The following is a 23,699-nucleotide window of genomic DNA, read 5'->3' as shown; positions in this document are numbered from 1 at the left end:
TCTTTGAAAAGCTGCACAGAGCTCATCCTTCTTTAAATTTTGCTAGCAGATTAGAGGGTAAATTACTTACCAGCCTGGATGTTTTCCTCTTGACTTCCTTCCTCAGGCAGAAGTGATTCAAGGTCAAGCTCTTACCTTTGTGAGGAAAGTTGCAACCAGCAGAGAACTGCAGCCATCCTGGGAGCATGCTCTGGTACTTCCACCTCTTCCCTCCTACTAGTGTGATGGAACACTTGTACTACAATTGTTTCTCCCAGATCAAACTCTAGACTCAAATACCCTTAATAATTATCAGTTTTATTCCAAGACCCCTTTGCAGCCATTTCTGCACAATCTCTATCATTGGTTTAACCTGTACCTGTGACCGTGTTCACAGGGGTTCTTGGATGAGGGAAGAGACGAGAATGTTGACTCCATGTTCAGAAGGTTTATTATTTTATGATATATACATATTACATTATAACTATACTAAAAAGAAAAGAAAGGAAAAGGTTTTCTCAGAAGCTAGCTAAGCTAAGAATAGAAAAGAAAAGAATGGTAACAAAGGCAGCTCTCTCGGACTCTGTCCGAGATGGCTCGGTCCTTGATTGGCCATTAATTATAAACATCTAAGATGAGCTAATCACAGGTGGACCTGTTGCATTCCACAGCAGCAGATCAGCATTGTTTACATTCTGTCTCTGAGGCCTCTTAGCTTCTCAGAAGGAAAAATCCTAAAGAAAGGATTTTTAGTGAAAAGATGTCTGCGACATGTACCTTCTCATTAAACCCTTTTCAGTCCCTAACAGAGACTCCATCTTCATGGTCCTTTCCCTAAGATTTCCATGTATCCCACCACTACTGACTTCTATTTAACCCTTTCCCCACTACACACACAAATAAAAATATTTGCTGTCAGCACATTCTTCTATCAACCTCCATTTCAACTATCCCCATTTCCTCAGTCTTATTTACAAGTGTTAGTGAGTGACATCCATTTGTGAAATCTAAAGCATCTCCCCTTTGCATGTCCTTCAACTCTCCTGTAGAAAATGTGATTAATTATAATAGGATTATTACATTATCAGTTAAATATAGATGAGTTTATGCCTGGTGGTGGTTGACTAAGTGTAAGAATTACTGTATTACATTTGTGCATTCTAGTTGAGGATCTGTTTCTCAAAAAATACAAAGTGAAGAAATTTGTGCACACCAATGTTTGCAGAAATAAAAGATTTTAAATATCACATTCAAGATTATCTTTTGACAGCCAAGTGAATATCAATTCCTCTTTCTCTATTAGTATTTTGATGCCAGAATTTAGGAAAAATTAGCTCTCTTATTTAAATAAATCTTATCATACTGAATGACTTAAAGGCACAGCACAGTACACAGCTATTCTGTTCTGGGCACACCATTATCCCAGTGCTTCATCAATTCATTAATTGCCAGTCTGTAGTTGGAGGGTGGGGGGTTTTTTTCCCATTGCTCAGGGAAAGCAAATACTCTGCAGCAGGGATGGTCTCACTTGGGGTCTCTAGTGTCTGTGCCTCAGTGGTACCTTAAATTTTGAGAAAAAAATTGTAAAAAACACCAAGTTATTTGACCAGAGCTCTGACATGGGCTTAACCTGTTTCAAGTCTCCTTTCACAGGCTTATCTTGCAAAGTGAGCTGCGTTATCTTCTAGGGTCATGCAGGCAGCACCACCTCAGTTTCAGCTTCTCTTTGCACATCCCTTTGTGAGATTGCCCCTGAGTTCATGAACTCCGAGCTAATTGTTCACTTGTCTGCATTACACAAACTTTTTCCTGCACTGCTAGTAGGTCTTTTTGAGGGATTTGAAGATGGAGAAGTAGGGAACTCTCCAACTTTAAAAAAAAATAAAAATTAACTTCTCCCCAGTGGAAAAAAAAAAATCACACAGATTTTTATACTTGGTAATCATTAGAAGTGTAGATTTAAGGTCAGAAACTCCTTCAATTATGAAAAGACCCCAACAAGCACCAAATATACCCAAAGCCCCTAAGAGAAACTTAGCTACATACTGAACCTTTACAAAAATGTATAGCAAAACTACACATCTGGACAGCATTTCCTCCATTTCCTTTTACCTTAGGCTTCGTTGGTGTATTTGCTCCCTGTAGTTGAAAATACCACAAAATTCATCTGTTTCCAATTTTTTGGAAAGATGTCCCGTTATCCCTCCCATTTGTTTCAACCAAATACACCAACAGCTTATTGCTCTTTTACATACAATAGTTATGATTAATTGAACTGCAAGGAATGGGAGAAAAACATCACAAGAAGGCAGAAAGTCATGGTGTTCTTCCACGTGGAATTTCTGTTGCAGACAAAGCAGGCAGGTTCACTGAATGAGATTTAAGTTCCTCAGCTGCCACCTTACTTTCAGATATAAAGACAGACAGGAAGTGAAAAATTCCCTCATGGTGTAATGCTGCAGAAAAGCTGTGTTTAACAAACTTTCTCAGTCCACCTAAAAAGTCTTGAACACCATTAAGACAGGTTTGGCACAGAGGAAACTAAATAAAACATGCAAGAAAGTTAAGTTGCAGTGTTCAAAACACAGCTTTGTGTGGGAAAACATCAGGTTTTTTAATGTAAAGCTCATATTTCATTGTCTTGTCATTTAACCAGTATGAGAATAAAAATGATGCGACTCATCATTATAGCCTCCTCCAACTATTCTTCTCAGAAATAAACTAGTAACTGAGTAGCTTCTTCAGATAACCAACTTTTTACTGGAAAGCAAGGTAAGACTGTAAACTGATCTAAGACCAAGAACAAAATCATAATGTGAAGTAAAAAACAGAAGAGAGCTGAGACAAATGGGGGGGGAAAAAACAAAACAAAAAACCCACCACATGCAGAGCAGTTTAGGAGTTCAACTGGACCATGTGAACATACTTAATTCTTTGTTCAAAATATTCTTCCAGCTACACTGCAATGAGAATGAAGACCCAACTTTAAAACACTCTCTTGGCTGTTTAATATCTTTTATCTCATACAGCTGTGAGTTCTCTTCAGTATTCCAGCACTTCATCTACTTCCCAAGATAAGCATTTCTGTCTCCATCTTTGAGTTTCAGTTTTCAAAAGAACCATCAATACTCATTAGCAACCCAAAGAGCAGATAATGATTGTTATTTATTAACATTTAAAATAAGCATAAATTTCAGTAACTAAAAAAATTCTCTGTTCTGTATGTGATATTCTTGAAATTAAAGAAGATCAATACAACTGAAAGACCAAGCATTATCATCAAATATAAAGTTGAATGGAATACAGATCAAGTTAATAGCAATTACATTACATTAACTTGAGGAAATTAAATACAGTTTTACACATTTTCTGATGAAGCACCACACTCACAAGACCCAGTGAAGCATCTTATGAGAACTGAGCTGCATATCAGTTAAGCATCTGAAAACAAACAGGCAGCCAAATCAAGTTAAAAAAAATTGTAAGAATTTAGTAGCCATGTTTTCCTGATAACTTTCAGAAGAGAGGTAAATTTATCATTCAATGTATTCCAGTCACACACCACAAACACCTGGATTTTAACCAATTTAACAATTCTTTATTTCTGGAAGAAGAGATCCCAGTCCTCTCACCATCTATTTCACAAAGCTGCTAATCCAAACTGATGAAAATCCCATTAGGATTCTTGGGTAACACTGAACAGCAGCTGCATATATTAATGCTTGCAAAATAAAATTTCAGCTTTTTTTTTTAAACAGTAGATCTACAATTACAGTAGATAATGAATGATCCACGACCTTTAATCTCACCTCTTTGCTGAAATGTAATAGCTTAGCTCAAAATAAAGCTAAACCTCCATTTAGCTTGCTCAAATGCTTCGTTTGGAAATTTTTATTCCTGGACTAAGCATGAAGGGAGGATTTCTTTTGTTAACACCTGAGATTCTTTCAGATGTTTGCAGAACAGGAAAGAAAGGATGTGTAAATTCAGAGCTCAAGATGAAAGTGTAACGCTTCACATAAGAGTGCACAAATCAAGAGAGCTTGTGCATATGGAAGTCCATAAGCTCAACTTAAATACAGTCATTATCTAGATTATTTGTTTCATTTTACATGAACGTCCACTTCATTCTCAAGACGCACATAAACTTGTGCAGGCAGATGAAAAGTTATGGTATCCCAGAGAGGATGAAATTCAAAGTAACAGTAAACAAAAATTAAGTTTCTCAAGAGTTACAAACTAATTTTACAGGCAAAGGATGTTAATTAAGATGACAAGTGCAAATGCACACAGGATATGCAAACAGTTTATAAACTCTCACTGTTAACACTTTGGTCATCACCAGCACTAAAATTCAGAACAATGTGGATCCTTGTTTTAATTACTGTGTCCTTAAATTCCAATGAAATATTGTTCCTGTTTCCACCTTCTGAATGAAAATGCTGCAGAGTTAACTTTAAAAGATGGCATACACCACATAGGAGACTGAATGAATCCAGTTATAAAAGCAGTATTTCTCTATTTGCACTGGGGCAAACAAGGCAGACTGAGACAAGCTTAACTCAGTCAGAAGAATTCCTCTCTCCAGAGAAAGAAATAAGTGAAGTCAGGAACTTTTTTGTAGATTGTGAAAACAGCAGCCAAAGCCAGGCTTACCTTATGGGCATCCAAAGGAAACAGCTGGCAGACATACCCAGTGGAGTTTTCACAGAAAGCGTAGGAAAGTGGAAAAGAATGCTTACTTAGATGGGAACAAGAAATTCACTGGCTCTTGAGCTTTGAACTAAGAACAGACTTCTGGAGGAAGATCAGAGAAGACCCACCCATCTGCACTCTGCCTGCAGTGTGGCAGAACAAGTTTATTGTGAAATACGTAGTTAAATTGATTGGAGAAGACATCCAACTGGTCATTGACTCCTGTTTGTTGCATTTTCACTTGCAGGAAATACAAGGTCAGAAAAGAACAGATAACACAAACATTAGGCATCTCCTAATATTAATAAGCAGCAAATTTTATTATTAATATTTTGCTTAGAGAATCCTGGACATTGACAGTACCATTAATAAGAATGCTTTGTAATTATTATCAGAAGAGAAATCATGTTGAAAGCCTGGACTAGATACCAATTTAAATTTGTGAACGGAAAAGTTTGTCTTCATCATATTAAAATGCACTTTATTAAAATATGTAAAGTAGAACAGACAGTATATAACAGATGCTTTGAGGAAAGCCTGCCAGATGTACACCAGTATTTGTATTTGAGACTAAACTAATTTACTTAGAATTCCTATGACCCATAGAGAAATTCTTTCCTCTCCCATGCTGAACTACACTAAATGTGTCTGGTGGAAAATAGAACAACAAAGGATGGGAACAGGCTGCTCCTGAGGACACTTTCAAACATATAAAATAAGATCCAATGGTCAATTCTCATGTTAGAGTACTTTCATCTATGTCACCACGGTAATGATACAAATAAAACAAAAAAAATCTCACAAAATTGAAACCAGGTTTGCTACACCTAGATAGAAAAGAGCCACTCTCTTAATCTCTCTTAATTTATCAGTAAATTATATGGATCTTCACCCAACAAAAGGATAAAAAAGACATTGAAAAACTTTGTGTATTTCATTAACTAAATAGAAGGAAAAAATAGTAGAAATGGCTTTGGAAAGCCACTCCTAAATGATGGTTTGCATTTGAATGCCTAGAATTATTCATTTAAAAAACAGTGCTGGAGAAAGTTCAAAGACTCCCTCCACTGGATTTTCACTGCACTAGAATCAGGCGAAGTATGTAAAAATCCTTCTGGTGAAAGTCACTGGTAATTTTGAAAAATTAAGGTAACTGTGACTTCCAGAATTCAAAACACTGTTGCTTCAACTCGGGAAAGTGCACTGATTTCATTAGGAATTTTCTAGAATGGCCCTGCTTGCACAGGGAGGTTGGACCAGATGACCCCACTGTGGTCCCATTCAACGTGACCCATTCTGTGAATACATTTCAAGTGTGCAAATCCTCCTATGGAATAGAAAGCAACTTCTAAATAGAACTTGGACTAAACAATGAAAAATATTTAGGCTGCTTCCTCCTAAATATTACATTGTTTGCACTTGACCTCAACATTATTTTTTGTTTGGTGCCATAGATTCGTCTGGAATAAGAATAATTTTGGCAAGAGCTTTTGCATCTAAATTTTGCAGACAGTGGACATTGAAACTCCTGGAGTAGCCAAAAAGAAAAAAAAAACAGAGAAAGAGAATATGGAGAAGCTAGTAATTCATAAATTAAGCACAGAATGACAAAATACCTGAAGAAGTGAAATTTGTCTAGTTGTGAATGTTGACCTTTTCTCAATCCAAGCCGCTTAAAATAAAATAGTGCTCAGGTCTTCCTTAAGCAAGCAATGCACACTTTCAACTGACAGAAATTATTCCTGTCAATTATCAATTGCTGATGTTACAAAGTCAAAGATACCCAAAGGTGAGCAAAACACTTACAATCTTAGTTTGCCCCACTTGTGTTGGTAGGACAAGCTTTTCCACAGCAACTTTCTATGATAATTCTTAGGCCTCCTCAGACTGGAAGAAGTAATCAAAATGGAGAACACTCAGCATTTCCTCTGTCCTCCTCGTATCACTAAATGTGTGACAACATCATATCTCACTTGTACACTACCAAAATCTTACACTGGAAACAGAATTGGTTGGTTTACCCCTGGGGAGCCTTTGCCACTTTTAAATATTCTGCTGCATCTCTGGCTCACCAACCCCAGGTGTGTAGTTGTAGTGCAGCTAAGTCTATTCAACAGTGGGTACCAGGTTCTGAAAGAACAAATCTCTTCCTCACCCTCCCACCATCTCTCTTCTAAACATCTAGCATCACAGACAGCTGGCCAACCATTAAAGCAGCAGAAAATGGCTTGAACTGGCTCAGTTTGGATCACAGGAAAACAAAAGCTGGCACAAAGGAGGAGGCATCAGGAACAGAAAAGGGGCTCCACTGATTCCTCCACTAGCAAGTTAGAAAGCAACCATTGTAACACCTTCACCATATTGAAAAATCAGACCAAAAAAAGGCATTTCTACATTTATTTGAGATAATAAGCACCATTCCTTTTCTTTCCGGAGGAAAAGAACTTGTGCATAAGGAAGCTGAAGATTAGAAGCTTCACATGTCCATTAACTAATACAGCACTCCACAGCTGATTTTACAATGTTATATACTATTTTTACAGTACTTTATATGCACATAAAATTCCTTTCAATTTCAGCTGCACATACTAAACTCTCAGCAGTCAGCAAATCGGTCGCAACATGACTAACACCATCAGCAATCAAACTCTTCTATTTGTAGATTTGCTAACAATCCTGGAACAGTGTAAGAACTGTCACAGCTCTCTAAATGTGATCACCTCCTTCTCTCACAATCCGTCTCATCTTCCCAGCTTTCAAAGCCTGCAACAAAGTGATGAACCCACTTGATGCTGAACCTGATTCAATATAAGAGCAGTGCTCATGCTATTAGAATAAAAAAGGCATGGGGTAAGGCAGAAAATATTAACAAAGCCTGCAAAAATATGAATACTGCAGTGAAAGCAAACTAGGGTTGCACATGCAATCAGTTCCTGAATGCTTGACTCCAACATTAGCTTTCTGGTAACTGGGAACTTCTGGGAATTTTCATAAGATAGTTTTGTAACAAAGCAGCAGAAACATGCTGATACCTTGGAGGATCACAGACGAACTACATCCTTTGGACTCACTACACTGACCTTTGCCACTTCAGCTGATCAATGACAGCTGGAATAAATCAGTCTACAGAGGGAAACAAATAGCTATAAAACCTGTTAGCAAGGAACAGATACACATGGAAGCAGTAATTTTTGGGCTGAAGCCAAATTTCATAGGGATTGGGCTTGAAACCTTTGTCTCCTAGTCTCCTCTTAAAATATGCACTTTGCTTATCCCTCCCTTATCCCACTTGCTATTTATGACTCATCTATCATTTAAGTGACATTGCTTCTTTACTCCAAAATACAGGAGTGGCCTCCCTTTTGAGCTTCCAGATAACTGGCAGTAAAAATTAAGATTCGTATCTGCTACCCTGCAGTCTCTAACATTTAAAATAATGAGCAAGAAGTGTGCACTGAACTTCTTGCATTTGCATGATTGTATGAGTGCAAAGGGCTTAAGAAGAGAGAAAGCAAAAGTCAGCAAAATAATCTGTATTAAAGACAAACCTTTGCTATTTAAGCTCCAGAACTTTGACTGCCAAAATCTGTAAATGAAGGACTTGAAACACAATATAAACATCTGTGCTGGACAGTAAGACATGAAGCATGTTCAAATAATATGTGCTACTGCTATTTTAAGCTGTAAGATATCTGACTTCAACATCGCTGGTCTAAAAAGGGAAAGCTATCCCTGGAGTTTGGTACAGGTTGTTCAGTAATTTGTACAGTCAATACACCCTCTTAACAGTTTTTTAATATTCTCTTCCAGCAGACAGAATGCGTTGCTATATGAATTGAAACAGAAGATATAACCTTTACAGGTTAAAAATTAGTATAGAATTGGCCCATTTAATATGTATTCTAGAACTTCTTGTCACATGTTTCTAACAAAAATCATCTTAACACGGTTATCAACATGTCAACTCCACGGACCAAAGTATTCTTCTCAAAATATTTCCAAACAGGGGGAAAAACACCTCGATGTTGGCACAATGAAACAAAAAAATTTGAGAAACAGTATATGCTTGCTAAACAAGAATTATGTTTATTTAGCTAGTGAATCACCTAGAGGAGTAAATTTTCACTTTCATGATAGCAATCTGTCAGGCTTGCAAACACCCAGAAATAGGAATTAAAGATTATTTTAAATGTAGTTATAAAGGTCATAAAAAGTCTGATTTAGACTGAGGTACATTTACTCAAAACTGAGATTCATTGAGTGGTAGCAAACAAACAGTTCCTCAGACAAATGCACTTTTTTTCAGTATACATGTTACAGAAAAAAAATAAAGAAATGTGCATTAACTGGTGGTGTCCACCAAGCTGCATATTAATATTCTCTTACACCAAACAGTTTGAAACAAGGGAAATGTCATTCTATTATAATTTCATGTTACGATTCATTTGGCTAAACTGCAGCTTAAAGTTGCTTTGCCATATTAAAAGATTACTACAATAATTTTCACATGAACATTTAGACTTGAGTTTTACTCCAGGACTAAATATGGCATGATTTGCTTTTAATCTGTTGAATAGCTAAAAACTGACAATTAAAAAAACTACAACAAAGAAAAAATTAAGTTGAAGCAATGTGAATCTCACATCATTGAACCACTTCTAATGGTTAAATGTTAGTATTTAACAAATTCAAAGAGTTAATGAATCCTTGCATTCGTTCGGTCTCCTGTGCCTTAGCTAGGATGCATAAATACAAAAGACAGCAGATACTGGTAAAAGCTTCAGGACAGAAAGTGCTTGACGAAGGTACAGTTCTCAAGTGTGTTTGGTGAGAGAGTATAAGGGCAGATGCACTGATGAGAACCATTACAAGAAGAGTCAATTTCGTGTTAAAGTGTTCAAAGATGTCACCTTAAGCAGAAAAAAGCTTTAATAACGTCTTCTTAGACATATTAGGCATTTCCAGAGTCTACATCATTAGTGTTGTATTCTAGCAGGACATCTCCATATAGTTATTGTTTGTTTCTATTTCTCTCCTGAAAAAAACAAAAACAAAAAAGGACAATCATGTTAATACACACAGATCAACATTATCTGCTTTCATTTCATTACAGCATTTTCATTGCTTCCAATTTAGCTAAATCAGGCAACATACTTTCAAGGAAAATGCTTCAATTATTTCCAGGAATATTAAATTATACAGTTTAAGTCAACTTCTTAAAGAGAAACACAGAAGTATACATCAAACTAAAAGGCAAACATGTTCCAAAAAACTGCTATCAATAAAGGACTTATGTCAGTTTTAATTCACTTACAGTGAAATATATTGCACAAAGTGAACTGAGCAAGGAGACCAAGGGACCTACACACAAAGCAAGATGTACCCTAAATCTTCTGCTTAGCTTGTCAAAAAATGCTCTACTCTCTATCCATTATATCCCTGAAAAATATGGTATTCCCAGGTATCTCTATCAAAGCCCCATATAATAAAAAGTGCTTAAGATCAAAAGGTAAAGTAACTAGTTGGCCAACACCTCATCCTCCATACAAATGTTCAAGTGGCAAGGAAAAAATATATTTTTTAAGAAGGTCATGCGTACCTTTTTTAGAATTTACTTTCAGTAACAAAATGAGAAGTCAGTGAAATAGGAATGGCGACAAAGAAACCTCACTTCAATGTGAGCCTGAGCCACAGTGAGGATCACATTAACCAGACAGCCCTCACAGCACTATGAGATGCCACATCTGGCATTTAGGGCTAAAATAACTAATGGCACTGTAACTATCAGGGACTAACAAATCCGCATTCTGTAGTACAGGTTTAACAGAATAAATGACACTGCACTTTATCATCATCCTCCATTTTCTCTACTTAGTTGAAGATAAACATACACTGTGGCATTATGACTACCTCCAGGAAAAGAAGAACTGATCAACAAATGATATATTGTTGCCTGCATAATACATCTTCTAGCCTGCAAAAGGACGCTGGTCAGTGTAAAAAACTAAAACCTTATCTTTCAATAGCATTTTCCATAATACCTTTTTTATATGTACAACTGAGCACATTAAAGAAATATACAAATACCTGCATGGAAGAGAGGTAGGTTCCCATCCCCATTAAAAGATAATAAAAAGTATAAAGTACCTCTCCATATTTTTATTATTATTGCATACTATAAATGGAACAATAACAGCAGGGAAACAAAATAACCCAGGAGGCATTTGAACAGCTATTTCAAAACCACATTGAAATTTTATTATGCTATAAACTATTTAAGAAAATTGAAAATGAGCATATGACCCCACATAGATTCTTCCAAAAAGACAGTCTACTGAAAGAAGAAGGTATGTAACATTTTATACTGGCTATTAATGGTGATCTAGTCCTTTCCAAGACAGATCTCCAAGTTGCTTCAAGGTGAAACCAAAACAATAAAGCCCAGTCTTGGTCTCAATGAGCAGCTCATGGTCCCAGCAGCTGTGTGTCTAAGCCTAGACATTAACCAGAGGAGAATATAATTAAAGTGAAAGCAATACTTGCACTACTCTGCTAGAAAATTATTTTTCCTAGTTCAAAAGTACATAACTAATATTTTCATAGTGAGATACTGCTTTTTAAGATTGATAGTATCAGTCATTAATACAAGCTGATATCTTAACAATGCACTCTTGGCTGAAAACAGATGATGACTGGCCTCATGCCTCACTATGCATGTAAGGCATGTAAAAATAGCCTGCTCAGGCACATCTCAGATTATTCCTCTAATATTAGCAGACTTCAACTGCAACAACTACACAAAGTGTTGAAAAACACTCTTGCAGTAATAAGTAGGGCCCTATGAAACTGCAGTGTTAAAATATGTAACAATTTTAAACACAGCCTGTATACAACTAAAATCATCAGTTCCTGTCCATTTGCAAGTATTACACACATAAGCACTGACTCAGGCTGTCTAGAAAGACTCTCTTTCATTTCAAACTGCTGTACTATAAACTGACCAACACTATGCTTTGTGAAGCTCTCAACTCAAAACACATTTAAGTTCATAAAAATTCAAAGTAGAAAAGGAATGATACCCTGAATACCCTCTTCCACCTGATGAAATAAAGGAGATGTTGCAAATTTTACATCTGCTTTGAATTCTAGAGAGGAAAAAAAAGGCTTCAAAACATCAGCACATCTTTCCTACAGTCTCAAAATTACATTTTACTACATTTATATTTAAATACTTCAAGCAGACATACAAGCATGATTTATCAATGCAAGTGCACAGTACATTCTTCAAACACTGGTATTGGTGACATTTGGCACTCTGTACTGCAAAACAGAGAGAAAGAAGACCTGATTTACTCAAACCACAGGCAGTGCTATTCCACTCAAAACCAAACCCCTCCCCAGCTACAACATACCACACTCCTGGACCACTGTCTTTTCCTATCTCAAAAAGTAGTTTTCCTGGGGGTTTTGGGCATTTTGGTTTTTGAGTTTGTTTGGGTTTTGGCTTTTTTTTGTGGTTATAGACAAACTAACAGAAGAGTTTACCTCCAGAAGGTTTCCAGTACCAGAGTAGAAGTTTCCAGCATAACCGCTTCTCTTTTGCCCAATTAATTTCATTTCTTATATTCAGATAAGCAAAACTTTTATCACATCTCTTGCAATGCTCTTGGATGAAAACTTTCTCCTGTATATTAAAGTTCCCTGCTAAAGGTCAACTCACCATGGTCAGACTACCCAGCTGCAGGGGGAGTTTATGAACAGGACATGAAATTAACTACCATTCAAATCAGGATGATAAGGGAACATACTGGTTGGTTAAAGGTACTTTCAGCTGCAGACCATATGGCCAGCACATTTCACACATGCAAATAACTTTCTGCACAAGCCAAGTAATGGTGAATCTAAAAACTGCTTCAGCCTTAGAAATGTGCATCAATCTAGTACAAACAAAGCTATGAAATTAGCCTGGTCTGAACTGCTAAGCTGACTTACTTCCAAATTTTAGTTGTCTGAATTCAGAGCATTAATTGAATGATCCCATGCTGAGAAGTAGCTGCAATGTAATTCATCCTCAGATATAATGAAATCTGTGTGCTAACAAAATTTCAAAATTCAACGCAACAAAAACATTTCCTGATCTGATTTGAAAGAAGGTACTGAGATGCACACAACCCTGACTTTGGGATTTCTTTGCTACAAAGAAGGTAAATGAAAAAGCCTCATTTTAAATAGTCTACATGTAAATGCAAATGTAGCCTAACAAGAAAAAGAAGCTACTACAGTCTTTGGCTGTATTTTTTTCCCAACATCCCACAAAATGAAGCTCAAGGTGAGGAAAGGCAGATCTGAAAGAATGACTTTGGCTGATTTTTACAGTACTTGCAAGTGCAAGCATTTCAAGGTGTCCATTTGGAAGCTATCCAGGGTTGCAAATTTACACAGGCCAATTGCAGAGTTCCCACACACCCTCCAGCACTATCAGCTCTAATTGCAAAAAAAAAAAAAGAAAAAAAAAACCCTAACCAAACAAACTAGAATTTTGCCAAACCTCTGCCTCTTACTGCAATGTTGAAAGTGTTCATGCCTGGAGCTGTCTACTCTGCCCCTCTCCCATGAGGGAGCGTTCTAACAACAGCTTCAGAAGCTGCTTTACTGCAAACTGTGATTTAATCTTCAACTTAGAAGCCCTGCTCATCTGCAATGTAAGCCAACATGTCAGACTGCATTCTGAGAAGTGAGGCACAGGAACTCATCTGCTCTGCCAACTGTGCTGCGTGGGCACAAACACCTGGCAGAGGCAGAGCAGGCAGCTGTAGAGGTGGTGAAAAGAAGCCACAGCAAAGCTCATGAAATCTCATTTACTAATGGCATCAGCCATAATCTGCTATTTATTTCGTTCAGGTGTACCATTAAAGCCAGGACAGCATAAGCATTGACCTTAAAGCTTGAGAACCACAATGAAAAACAGATTACTAGAAAAGTGAAAAATTCCAGAAATTGTTTACTCTGTTTATATCACTGGCTGATAATATAAACTAGATTACTGAAACTTTAAATTTGTGTAAAATATTTGTTTACTTAACTTCTCACTCTTGAACTCCCAACTAAGAGGGCACATCTCCTCAACACAGAAACAACCTAAGAAACAGATATATATATATTTAAATACATTTCTCTGAGAAGCACCTCTGGGAAGAAGGGAGGGAAGGAATAGATGAAAAGGGTCTCTAGAAGTCTTAAATTAACCTAGAAAATTTTCCTGTGTAGATGCCATTCCCTCCCTAAGCACTAATTTTTTCTATTCCTTGACCCAACATGAAAACCACAAGGCACAAATTAAAAATCAAAGTTAACATACAAAGTCGAATAAGCTTTTACAACTTCAGAGTAGCTTCTTCTCCCAGTAAGCTTTGAGAATTAATATTCATCTGAGACCCTGCTGCTGCAGATCAGCTGAACTATAGATAGTATATAAAGGTTCTCAAGTACATAAATATTAAGAAACTCTGCAAAAGCCAGAAAACCTAATTTATTTATTCTTCCTACTAGTTTTGATGGCATTTTACTTAGTCACTGAAACATACTTGTAAGCATGTTTTCCTATTATAGGAAAAAATTATTGTAAAAAGGTAAATAAATTTAAATTTGATCAAACTCACGCACTGTTAGTAGAACATGAACAGACCATATGATTTTATTATGGTAATGATAAAGGCAGTTAAGAAGAAGAAGTTAATCCCCATCTGAAATTCCACACAGTACAAAAGGCAGAGGTGGAGAAAAAAACCCAACTACTTAAAGACACTGTATGATAACACACAACAATGAAAGGCTCTGCAGAAACCAAGCTTGAACTCTATGAGCCAGAAAAGCCCTTCCAGTCTTGTCTTCCCAGGCAGATACTTCCAGTGACAGATTAGCTAATTCTAAATACAAGTAGCAGGTGCTTTGCTTCAGCATTGTACATCATTATACACTGAAATACCAGACTTTAATTATCTACAAGACAGCCATTTAAGCAAGATGATTGAAAAAAAAAAAAAAACAACCAAGCCTCCAGATCCTCACTATTATTTATTAACAATGCTCAGAGTATAACATTGGCTTTTGAAGACTGACAAGAGATAGCTTCTTAGCAAATCTATAGAAATTGCATTTAGTGATGACCTCTGTCCCAGCAAAAGAAGCAGAAAGATGACTGACACCTGGGTTAGTTGTTCTCAGATGCCCAAGGGCAACAGGAACACATTACTTAATTGCTCTGCAAAGGAATTTATGGTAGCCTTGGAAGGGAAATAACATTCACTGCAGGGCTTACAAAATACACTGAGGAAGAATTTCTCAGGCAGTTTTCTTTAAGCCTCACCACTCATACTCTTTGAACAGATGTAACTCAAACTCCAATCTACCATAAGGAAAAATGAAGTTACTTTATCTTGGTTTCCTATTTATATGAAAATGCAGTGAACATGGAAGTTTACATTTACTTTTTACAACTGACTATAATCTGTATGGTATGGAACAAAACAATAATTACTCATCAATATTAACTACACTGCCAAACCTATCATCTGCTAAGTTTTGTAATGTTTCATTTCAGGTAGATGAATATGAAGTTTTAAGCAAATTGGTTCTGATATAAAACAAATAATCCTAGTTCAACCGAATCTACAGGAACAGCTTCAATAGACATGCAAGATCTGTATGTTTTAAAGTCCCATTTTTTCCAGCAAACCACTTCCAGGAATCTCCACTGAATTACTGCTAGCTAGCCCATCTGCAGTATGAATCAATGAAGCAAGGCTGTGAAGAGTCAGATGGGTTGGGACTTTCTTGCAATACACAGGCATATTTCTTCCCTGCAAACTGCAGGAAAAGCAGCACTGTTCTAGGCAATTTGTTGTTAATAGAGCACTGAAATCTGAGGAGATGTAGCAGGAAGCAGAAGGCTGCCTCATGAATTTTTACAGCTATATGTATATACTTAAGGTTCTGCTTCTGCACTGGAACAAGAGATTTAGAATTTCTCCTTTGCTTTAAAAATCACAACTTAAAAGACATAGCACTGAGAAAAGGTACAACTGTTACAGATCCAGCTCAATTCAAGTTTGAAGTCTTGTCTTAGCTAGCTGCCTTAATATTTAAGCAGATAAAGTATTAGACTCCAAAAAGTGACTGGTCTCAGGCTTTGAAGTAAACCATTTGGTTGATATTCCTAGCTTTTCCAATAGGGGTCCCTATTTTACAGGAGAAATTGGTCTTTCCACTCCCAGAGTAAGAGAATCCACTCTGTAAAAAGGACCTCGTAGGCTTGATTTTCAGGTAGTGATTTCAAACAAACACATGACAAGATCTGTACAAGTGTTGCTATGAACTAAGACTGCCTGTGAGTTTAATTCCTTTCCACCTCTTTTATTCAACAGTCCAATATTGCACTTTCCCTCTTGCATCATCACTAGAGAAACACAGGCAACATCACTGCTCAAACTCTTACATGGTCACTCTGTAAGAAACCATAAACATCTCTCATAAACATCTCCCATACTCTTAAAGAATTCTAAACTATACCTTGGAACAGAAACAATGATTCTACCAAATGCACAGAAAACAGGCACACTTGAAATCCCTGTGTCTGTAACATAAGAACATGAGGGTCATTTTTAGGTTTTTCCAAAAGACTAATGATGCAAAAGCAAATAAATACACAGCAAATAAGCACATCATCATGGAAAGGAAATTCTGGAGCAGCATGCTCAAAATTATTTTAGCACCAAATAATCTTCTCCCATGACCAGGGGTACATATTCATCTCACAGCTAGCAAGAGAGGGGAAAAAAAGTGTTCCCTGTTTCTACTTTCCCACTTCCAATTATGAAGATGACACTCTTGACAAATATGAAGGTCAAGGAAATTGAAAAATAATGTCCCTTGAAACTTCATCAAAAGCATACAGGAAATGAACATATTTCTCAGAAGATATTAATTACATAACCCTCTTTTGGATAGTTTCATGTTTATTACATAAACCTCTTCTAAATATAAATACACAAACTTTTAGAAGTTGTTTACTACAAATATCTTTAAATTGCATTAAAAATTTTTGTCAATCACCTGTTTTCCTTAACTGAAAATCTGTCAATGGATCTATATCTGTTCTTGACATTATATTATAGTAATTGATGTCTGGAAGTTAAGAGGAGGAAGAAGCAGCTACAGTTCACTCTTAATTGATGATTTCTCCCTTGAAGATATTTTTAAGAAATATCAAACCAATCACAATGTCAGCAATGTCCTAGAAAGGAAAGGAGTTACACTGCTTAAAGCTGCAGCCTGATAATGACATAATTACCAGAGAAACAAAAGTTACATTGATATCAGAATGAAGGGGGAAAAAAAAAACATCACTCCTTTTGAGAGTCAAGAAGTTCTAGCTATGTCAGCATTCCCATTACAAGACAAGTAATACAACAGAAGAAAGCTAAAATTTTAAATGCCTATTTATCTGCCATTTAAGGGCTTCCTGAAAAGTAAAAAACATTCCAAATGCAAATTAGATAAACACAAATATATACGAAGTTATTCTATCTTACCTCATGTATAAAGATCAATTATTTTTGTGGACTAGCACACTAAGAAAACCATCTAAAGCACTCTACAATTACATGAAACCATGACCTTTTTTCCCCACTATATGCTACAAAAGTAGAATTCTCCATCAAAAAGCACCAAAAGAAGTCCTAGGACAACTGGTAATAAGCCACCATCTGAAGGGCAAGGAAGTAATAATCTGCCAACAACTGCATTTTTAATCAGAGCCACATTTTATTTTCACCCATATACTTACTGAAGATCAGATGCAAAGCTACTACTACAGATGTTTTTCTTTATTTTCAATACCTTTGATTTTCTAAAATGTAATTATGTCATCTTAAAAGGCATATTTTCAGATTTCTGTTTCATTCATTTAGGTATTACAGCTTTCCGCTGAAAGACAATCAAACATCTTTTTAAATAATATGCATACAAGTGCACATTTACGCCACAAAGCAGCAGTTAACTAAGGACAAATGGAATTCCAGATTATTTCAATGTATGTCTGACAGAACTCATGAAAAGCATCACTCATTTCTCTGATCCTTTGGTAACAGATCACAGCACTTGTATGTTTAAAACAAGAGTCTGGAACCTGAGCTGGAAGAGAAAGGGAATGATTACTGCACAAGCCCTGCTATACAAGCCCTGCCTCACCCACACCAGGGTTACATCAAACACTACAGTTCTAATATTTATGCTTAAAGAGACTATTCTTTGTCATTTTCAAGTTACCTTTATCAAATGGCAAAGTTGCTATGTTTCGTGTTTATCAGAGACTATTCATTGTACTTTCAGAAGTATACTGCCATATTTTAATAAAACATACTGCTAGGCTATATTGGAAATGAATTATTGATCCCCCTGAGTTGTTAAGATTAAACTTTTACAACCAATTATTTTAAGATGAATTAGCTGTAATGATGAACAGTTATAAAGCAAATTAAATCCCTAAATTATTTGCTGCTTACAATATTTAGATTGCTGGCTGTATGAAAGTTTGTAACCACCTATGCAACAACAAAATATTAACTGAATTTCAAGGAACACGGAGGGGACTACTGCAGCCTGATGCATTTAATATTTTATTAACAACTATAAGCATATTTTTTATTACCAAAACACTGGAAACAAAGTGATTGCCACAGCTGCCAAAGAAAATAAACAGGAACTTAATTTACACAGTTCTACAGGCCGTAGAAAGTGCACATATTTAAATACAGCTCCATGAAAGCTTAGCTGGCACTAGGTAATAAAGAGCTATTCAATTAACCACAAACCAGAGCTTACAATACTAATTGGTGCATTTACAGACTTAAATCATAAGAGTTAACAATTGCATGTTTACAATTTAAAGACAGATTACTTGTACACTGTGTGATAAAAGAAAAACCACAGATTTAAAATCAACATTCAATCACAAGAGAATGCTAAAGTTAAACTCTCAGTAGATGTCATTAGTTTGATTTGAACTTCCTGTATTTTAAGTCTATATTAATTTGCTGAAAGCACACCTCAAAAATCCATCTACCAAGAGAAAACCTCATGACTAACCTACACATTCTAAAGCAATTTTTGATAATTAGTTATAAAACCAATTTGTACAATGTCTTAAAAGAGCCAATGGCCACTACTGCAAGTATCTTGACAAGCATGTTTTCTCTCAATAGTGTTGGGAAAGTTAACTATTTACAAAGAAACAGAGGGCAATATTTGAGCCATACAGATACTGAATGCTTCTCTGAAGATATTATTCAAATAGCAATGTTACTTTATTAGTCAAATACCCATCATCACAGTTACGTAGTTCAAGACCTACTAAATGCTGAACTCAGTACTTTGAATTTTAAGTTTAGCACACATAGAAACACTTCCACTAATCTACATTCCTCCTCTTCATTACATCTTGTGGCTTTTACCTACTACTGAGGGAACAAATCCACAAATAAAACAATTTTCCTGAGTTGCTAGGGCATGCCTGATTATGACTTGTTTGTGAAGCTTTTTTTCAACAAAGGAGATATTTTTGAAGCAAACCAGTTATTTATGAAATATCCCAAAATTCTGAAAATTTTGAAAACACTGAAGTGTGAAGGCTACAGAGATCCATTATACATTATAATCTCAGTCCTCCTGAAACATTACAAAATTACAACAAATCACAGAATCAGAACATCTGGAAAGGGTCCATGAGGATCACCAAAGTCCAACTCCTGGTTCTGTGTCCAAGAGTTGCACCATCTTCCTGAGAGTATTGACCAAACACTTCTTGAACTCTGTCAGCCTTGGTGCTGTGACCACTTCCCTGGGCAGTCTGTTCCAGTGCCCAACCACCCTCCTTTCCTCTATCTGATCTACATCTTCCCTGATACAGCTTCAGGGCATTCCCTCAAAACCTGTCACTGGTCACAACAGTGACGAAATCAGTGCCTGCCTCTCCACTTGCCCTCATGAGACCATAATAAGGTCTCCCCCTCAGTCTCCTCCAGGCTGAACAAACCAAGTGTCCACAGGTTCTTCTCACATAGAGAAGACCAGACTCTTCACTATCTTTGTGGCCCTTCTGGATGCTCTCTAATAGCTTTATGTCCTCCTTATATTGTGGCACTGAAAACTGCACACAGGACTCAAGGAGCTTCACTAGCACAGGGTAGAGTGCGACAATCACCTCCCTCAACTGGCTGGTGGTTCTGCACTTGATGAAGTCATACCAAAGCCTGAAAAAGTCAAAGTCCTTCCCTTACATTGAATATTAGTTAAGAAAGAAGTCCATCACTCCATCATTGAGATACTATGAAAGTTAATGATACTCATTTGGGGCATAATCCATTTTCTTTTTAGGAAAAAAATCCAAAAGGCATCACATACCCAACTGGGATACTCATCTAGCCTCCTAACAACAGAAAACTTTCAACATAACAATTTATTGCAGAGTCATGCAATAGAACTACAAAATTGGTTTGGGGTACACCTGACACAGTTCTACAGGAGATGCAACACACACCTTGAAGGATTAGGAATGTACAACCGGGGTGAAACCACCACAGTACTAGAAACCTAAGAGAAGTAAACATTTCACCTGCTTCACAGCTTCTTTATGTGTCAGCTTCAAGTGAACAAATTCTCAAGGCCCTTAGTTAGCATAAACCCTAAACTTCTGGGGGTTTTTATTCCAGCAAGTGGTATGACATGATGAACAGAGAACATTAGCAAAAAACCATACTGATGGCAACTCTCATTTTTGAATACTTGCATATCATCTGACTGGTAAAAACAGATCCTGAAATGTTTCTAACCATGAGACAAATCATATATTTACAGTTACTGGCAAGTCTGGAAAGCAAGTAAATATAGGAAAAGGAAATATTGTGGCCAATGGTGAGCACAAGTGTTATGATTAGGGAGGGTACACATGACAAAGTACCCAAGTACTACAAAACTGCTTTAATTAAATGCTTTTCCCTTGTCTGATGAGCATTTCAGGAAATGTCTCCAAAACTAAAGCTTTCTCTACAGGGTTATCACATTTACTCTTCCTTGCAGAAATGAACACTTTTTTTAGGAAATGAACTATCAGAAAGGTCAAAAAATTATTTCAACACTATTCAAGTCACCACTGTATCACTTCTGTTTTTCACAGTTCCACAAAAGATAAATCGAATCAAGGAGAAAACCTGCTCTTCACACTAACTGTGCTGTTAATGTTTCTTTAAAGCAGAATTTGAATTAAATGTTATGTGAAATAAAGTATGCTTCTTCTCTAATTTCTGTTCCTTTTTGTGACATCCAGAAACTGTAAAAATCTAAGCAAGAAGACTTCAGTTATGGATAATGGACTCAATTCAGTTCTCATTTGCATTGAAGAAGTAGAACCTGTCAGATGCCTGCTTATTCAGGCCTACCTTCGTCTTGTGATTAAACAGATGACTGAACTAATAAACAAGTTACAGGAACTTAAATTTTTACATTAAGAGCCAGTTATATCAAGTAGAGACTTTGAGCAAGAAGTACCACTTTCTGATTTAACACTTGCAGACAGAAATTCCAGATGAATGAAAAACAAGGTTTCTGAAAACAGAAAAAAAGAGAGCTATTGTAATGACACTGATTTCTTACCCTACGCATGGCTTCCTCCTCCTCTTGACGCTTCTCGTAATGTGCAAAGTCATCAAAGATTGAGGTGGTATGCTTGAAAGTAGCAATTATTTTAAGCACTTGCTTGGCTTTTTCTAGGGGTACCTCTTGAGTGTCCCTCGAATTGGTAACTGGTTTGTTGTCATTGTTTTCCAAGCGAATATGTCGCAGTTGGTTATTGGGAACGTCTTTGACAAAGATCCATTTGACATCAAACTTCCCCTTCCACTTATCCTGAGACCAGACACCAGCATATGCATTGTAGTCCACAACAGACTTCATCTCAGCCACTCCGCAAAAGTGTCCACTGCCATTCACACTGAAGAGTAAATAGAGTGGGCCTTTGCCATTCAGGGACCGGTAAGCAGCATCCAAGCGCTTATTCCCATGCTCAGTACTACACCAGATAGAGTACTTAATGGAGCGATGAATATCGTCCTCTGAATAACTTTTGATTATAAACACACGTCCGTTCTTCAGATTCCAATCGAAGTCTTTGGGATTGTAGTTGTTTATGGCCTTTAGTTTCTCCAGCACTGGGTGCACTTCCACACCAGAAGGTGAGGAGCTGACGGACACAACACCTAAACCAAAGTTCTCACTACCAGCTCCATTGTTCTGGCTGAAGCCCACACCCCTATTACGAGGAGCTACCCAGCGGTTTTGCAGCTGTTGCTGCTGCAACTGGTGAGGCTGGGCCTGCTGCTGAGGTCCTTGTTGCTGTTGTGGTTGCTGTGGCTGAGGCTGCTGTTGAGGCAGTTGGCTTTGCACCAGTGGTGGTGGTTGAATTAATGGCTGAGGCTGCTGGATTATAGTCTGAGGAGGCAGTACTGGTTGAGCTGGGGGAGCTTTTACCACTGACCCTTTGTCATCCCAAGTTCCAATATTCATGTTGTGTTTTATAGGTGGCGGCGGTACAGCAGGGCCCCCAATGCCCACGTTACCTTTAGGCTTGAGTTTCGGCTGAGGTTTAGCAGGTTTCCTTGCAATTGCAGCCCATGAGGTTGGTTTAGGTGCTGAACTGCTAACTGGGGGCACGCTGTTAGCTGCAATGCTTGTCATACCTGTACTGCTCAGAGCTGAACCTACGGTTTTTGTTACAGCAGCCGTCATATCTCCACCAATTTTCAGTCCAGTCATGCCTTGCTCAATGCTGCTAATCCCAGGCACCTTGCTCAGAGTATCACTGCCAAATCCAGCCTGTCCATCTGCTATGGCTCTCCCAAGAGAACTAGGTGGATAGCCATAGCTGCTGCTGTAAGCAGAGCTTTGCGTTGATTGTCCCTGAGATCCACTTGTCCCCCATGTAGAGAAGTCTGCATTCCCAGGAAAAAAATTAAATCCATGCTGCCCAAGAAATGGAGGGGTATTTCCTAATGCCCCAGGTTGACTAAATACACCATCAGGTATGTAATGGTGTTCACCATTGCTCATCTGTCCATAAGTTGTCAAATATGGCATTGGAGGGTCACCTGCAGTTGACCATGCTGCTTCACCTAAAGAGTATGGAAATCCAATGGATGGAGCATAATAGCTAGGCATGTATGGGTCTGACATTGGTGGATAGCTGTTACTCTGCAAGAAAATAAATTTTTAAAAAATCAGCAATATTGACAATTATGCTCAGGGGAAAAAAACCTGTAATACAATCCAAAACATTTTTAAGGATTATATGAATGTATTTGTAACTTTCACCATTCCTGACAACATAAAAGATAAATGAGGTATCTGTCAGATATGGCCATTTCTTCATGAGACCTTCTCAAAGCATTAAAGGGCCCCCTTTTGCTCTGGAACATTATCCTCATGTTTAGCACCTAAGCTAGGTTTAAAATACCTCCATGCCAACAGCATCAAGAAAATAACTACTCTAAAACAAGTAGTTTTTTCTTTAGTTATAAAGGTACATAACTGTATCTTTATAACTAAAGAAAAATAGCTGCAACTATGATTTAAAGTTGTTGTATTAGATTTTGTCATATTTCTCACTTCTAAATGGATACTCCAACAGACTAGTACAGTGAAATGGATGCAACGATGCCTGTTTGTTTCAGGAGTAGCAACAAAAAACAGGTAACACATCCATGCTATGGAGAATGGGCATTAAATCAGTACTACTCCAGATAGACTCCTGGGAAATCACAGAATTTATTTCTTGAGACATTTGAAGGACTACCCCTATACGATTTCTGCTAGTTTTTTGTAGAAAAAATTGCACGTATCATCCTCAAGCTGATGCCTCCTTAATGCTGTACTTTTAGGGGGAAAAAAAAGTGAAGGCAAGCAAAAATTCTTAGTCT

General features: G+C 37.1%; 1 protein-coding gene across 1 annotated transcript in view; it reads right to left on the bottom strand.

Annotated features, from left to right (window-relative positions):
• Positions 1 to 3,126: 3,126 nt before the first annotated feature.
• The window catches only part of YTHDF3 (YTH N6-methyladenosine RNA binding protein F3), a 28,739-nt gene continuing 8,166 nt past the window's right edge, over positions 3,127 to 23,699 (bottom strand). The window contains exons 4-5 of the mRNA XM_036398542.2: positions 21,382 to 22,974; positions 3,127 to 9,709 (exon numbers count right to left, since the gene is read on the bottom strand). Coding sequence (XP_036254435.1) covers positions 9,686 to 9,709; positions 21,382 to 22,974 — 1,617 coding nt within the window. The 3' untranslated portion in view covers positions 3,127 to 9,685. The remainder of the gene's footprint in view (positions 9,710 to 21,381; positions 22,975 to 23,699) is intronic.

This window comes from Molothrus ater, chromosome 1 (genome assembly GCF_012460135.2).
Source record: "Molothrus ater isolate BHLD 08-10-18 breed brown headed cowbird chromosome 1, BPBGC_Mater_1.1, whole genome shotgun sequence".
Classification (NCBI taxonomy): Eukaryota; Metazoa; Chordata; class Aves; order Passeriformes; family Icteridae; genus Molothrus; species Molothrus ater.
Note: the sequence above shows the minus strand (reverse complement) of the source record. Positions and strands in the feature narration are given on the sequence as shown.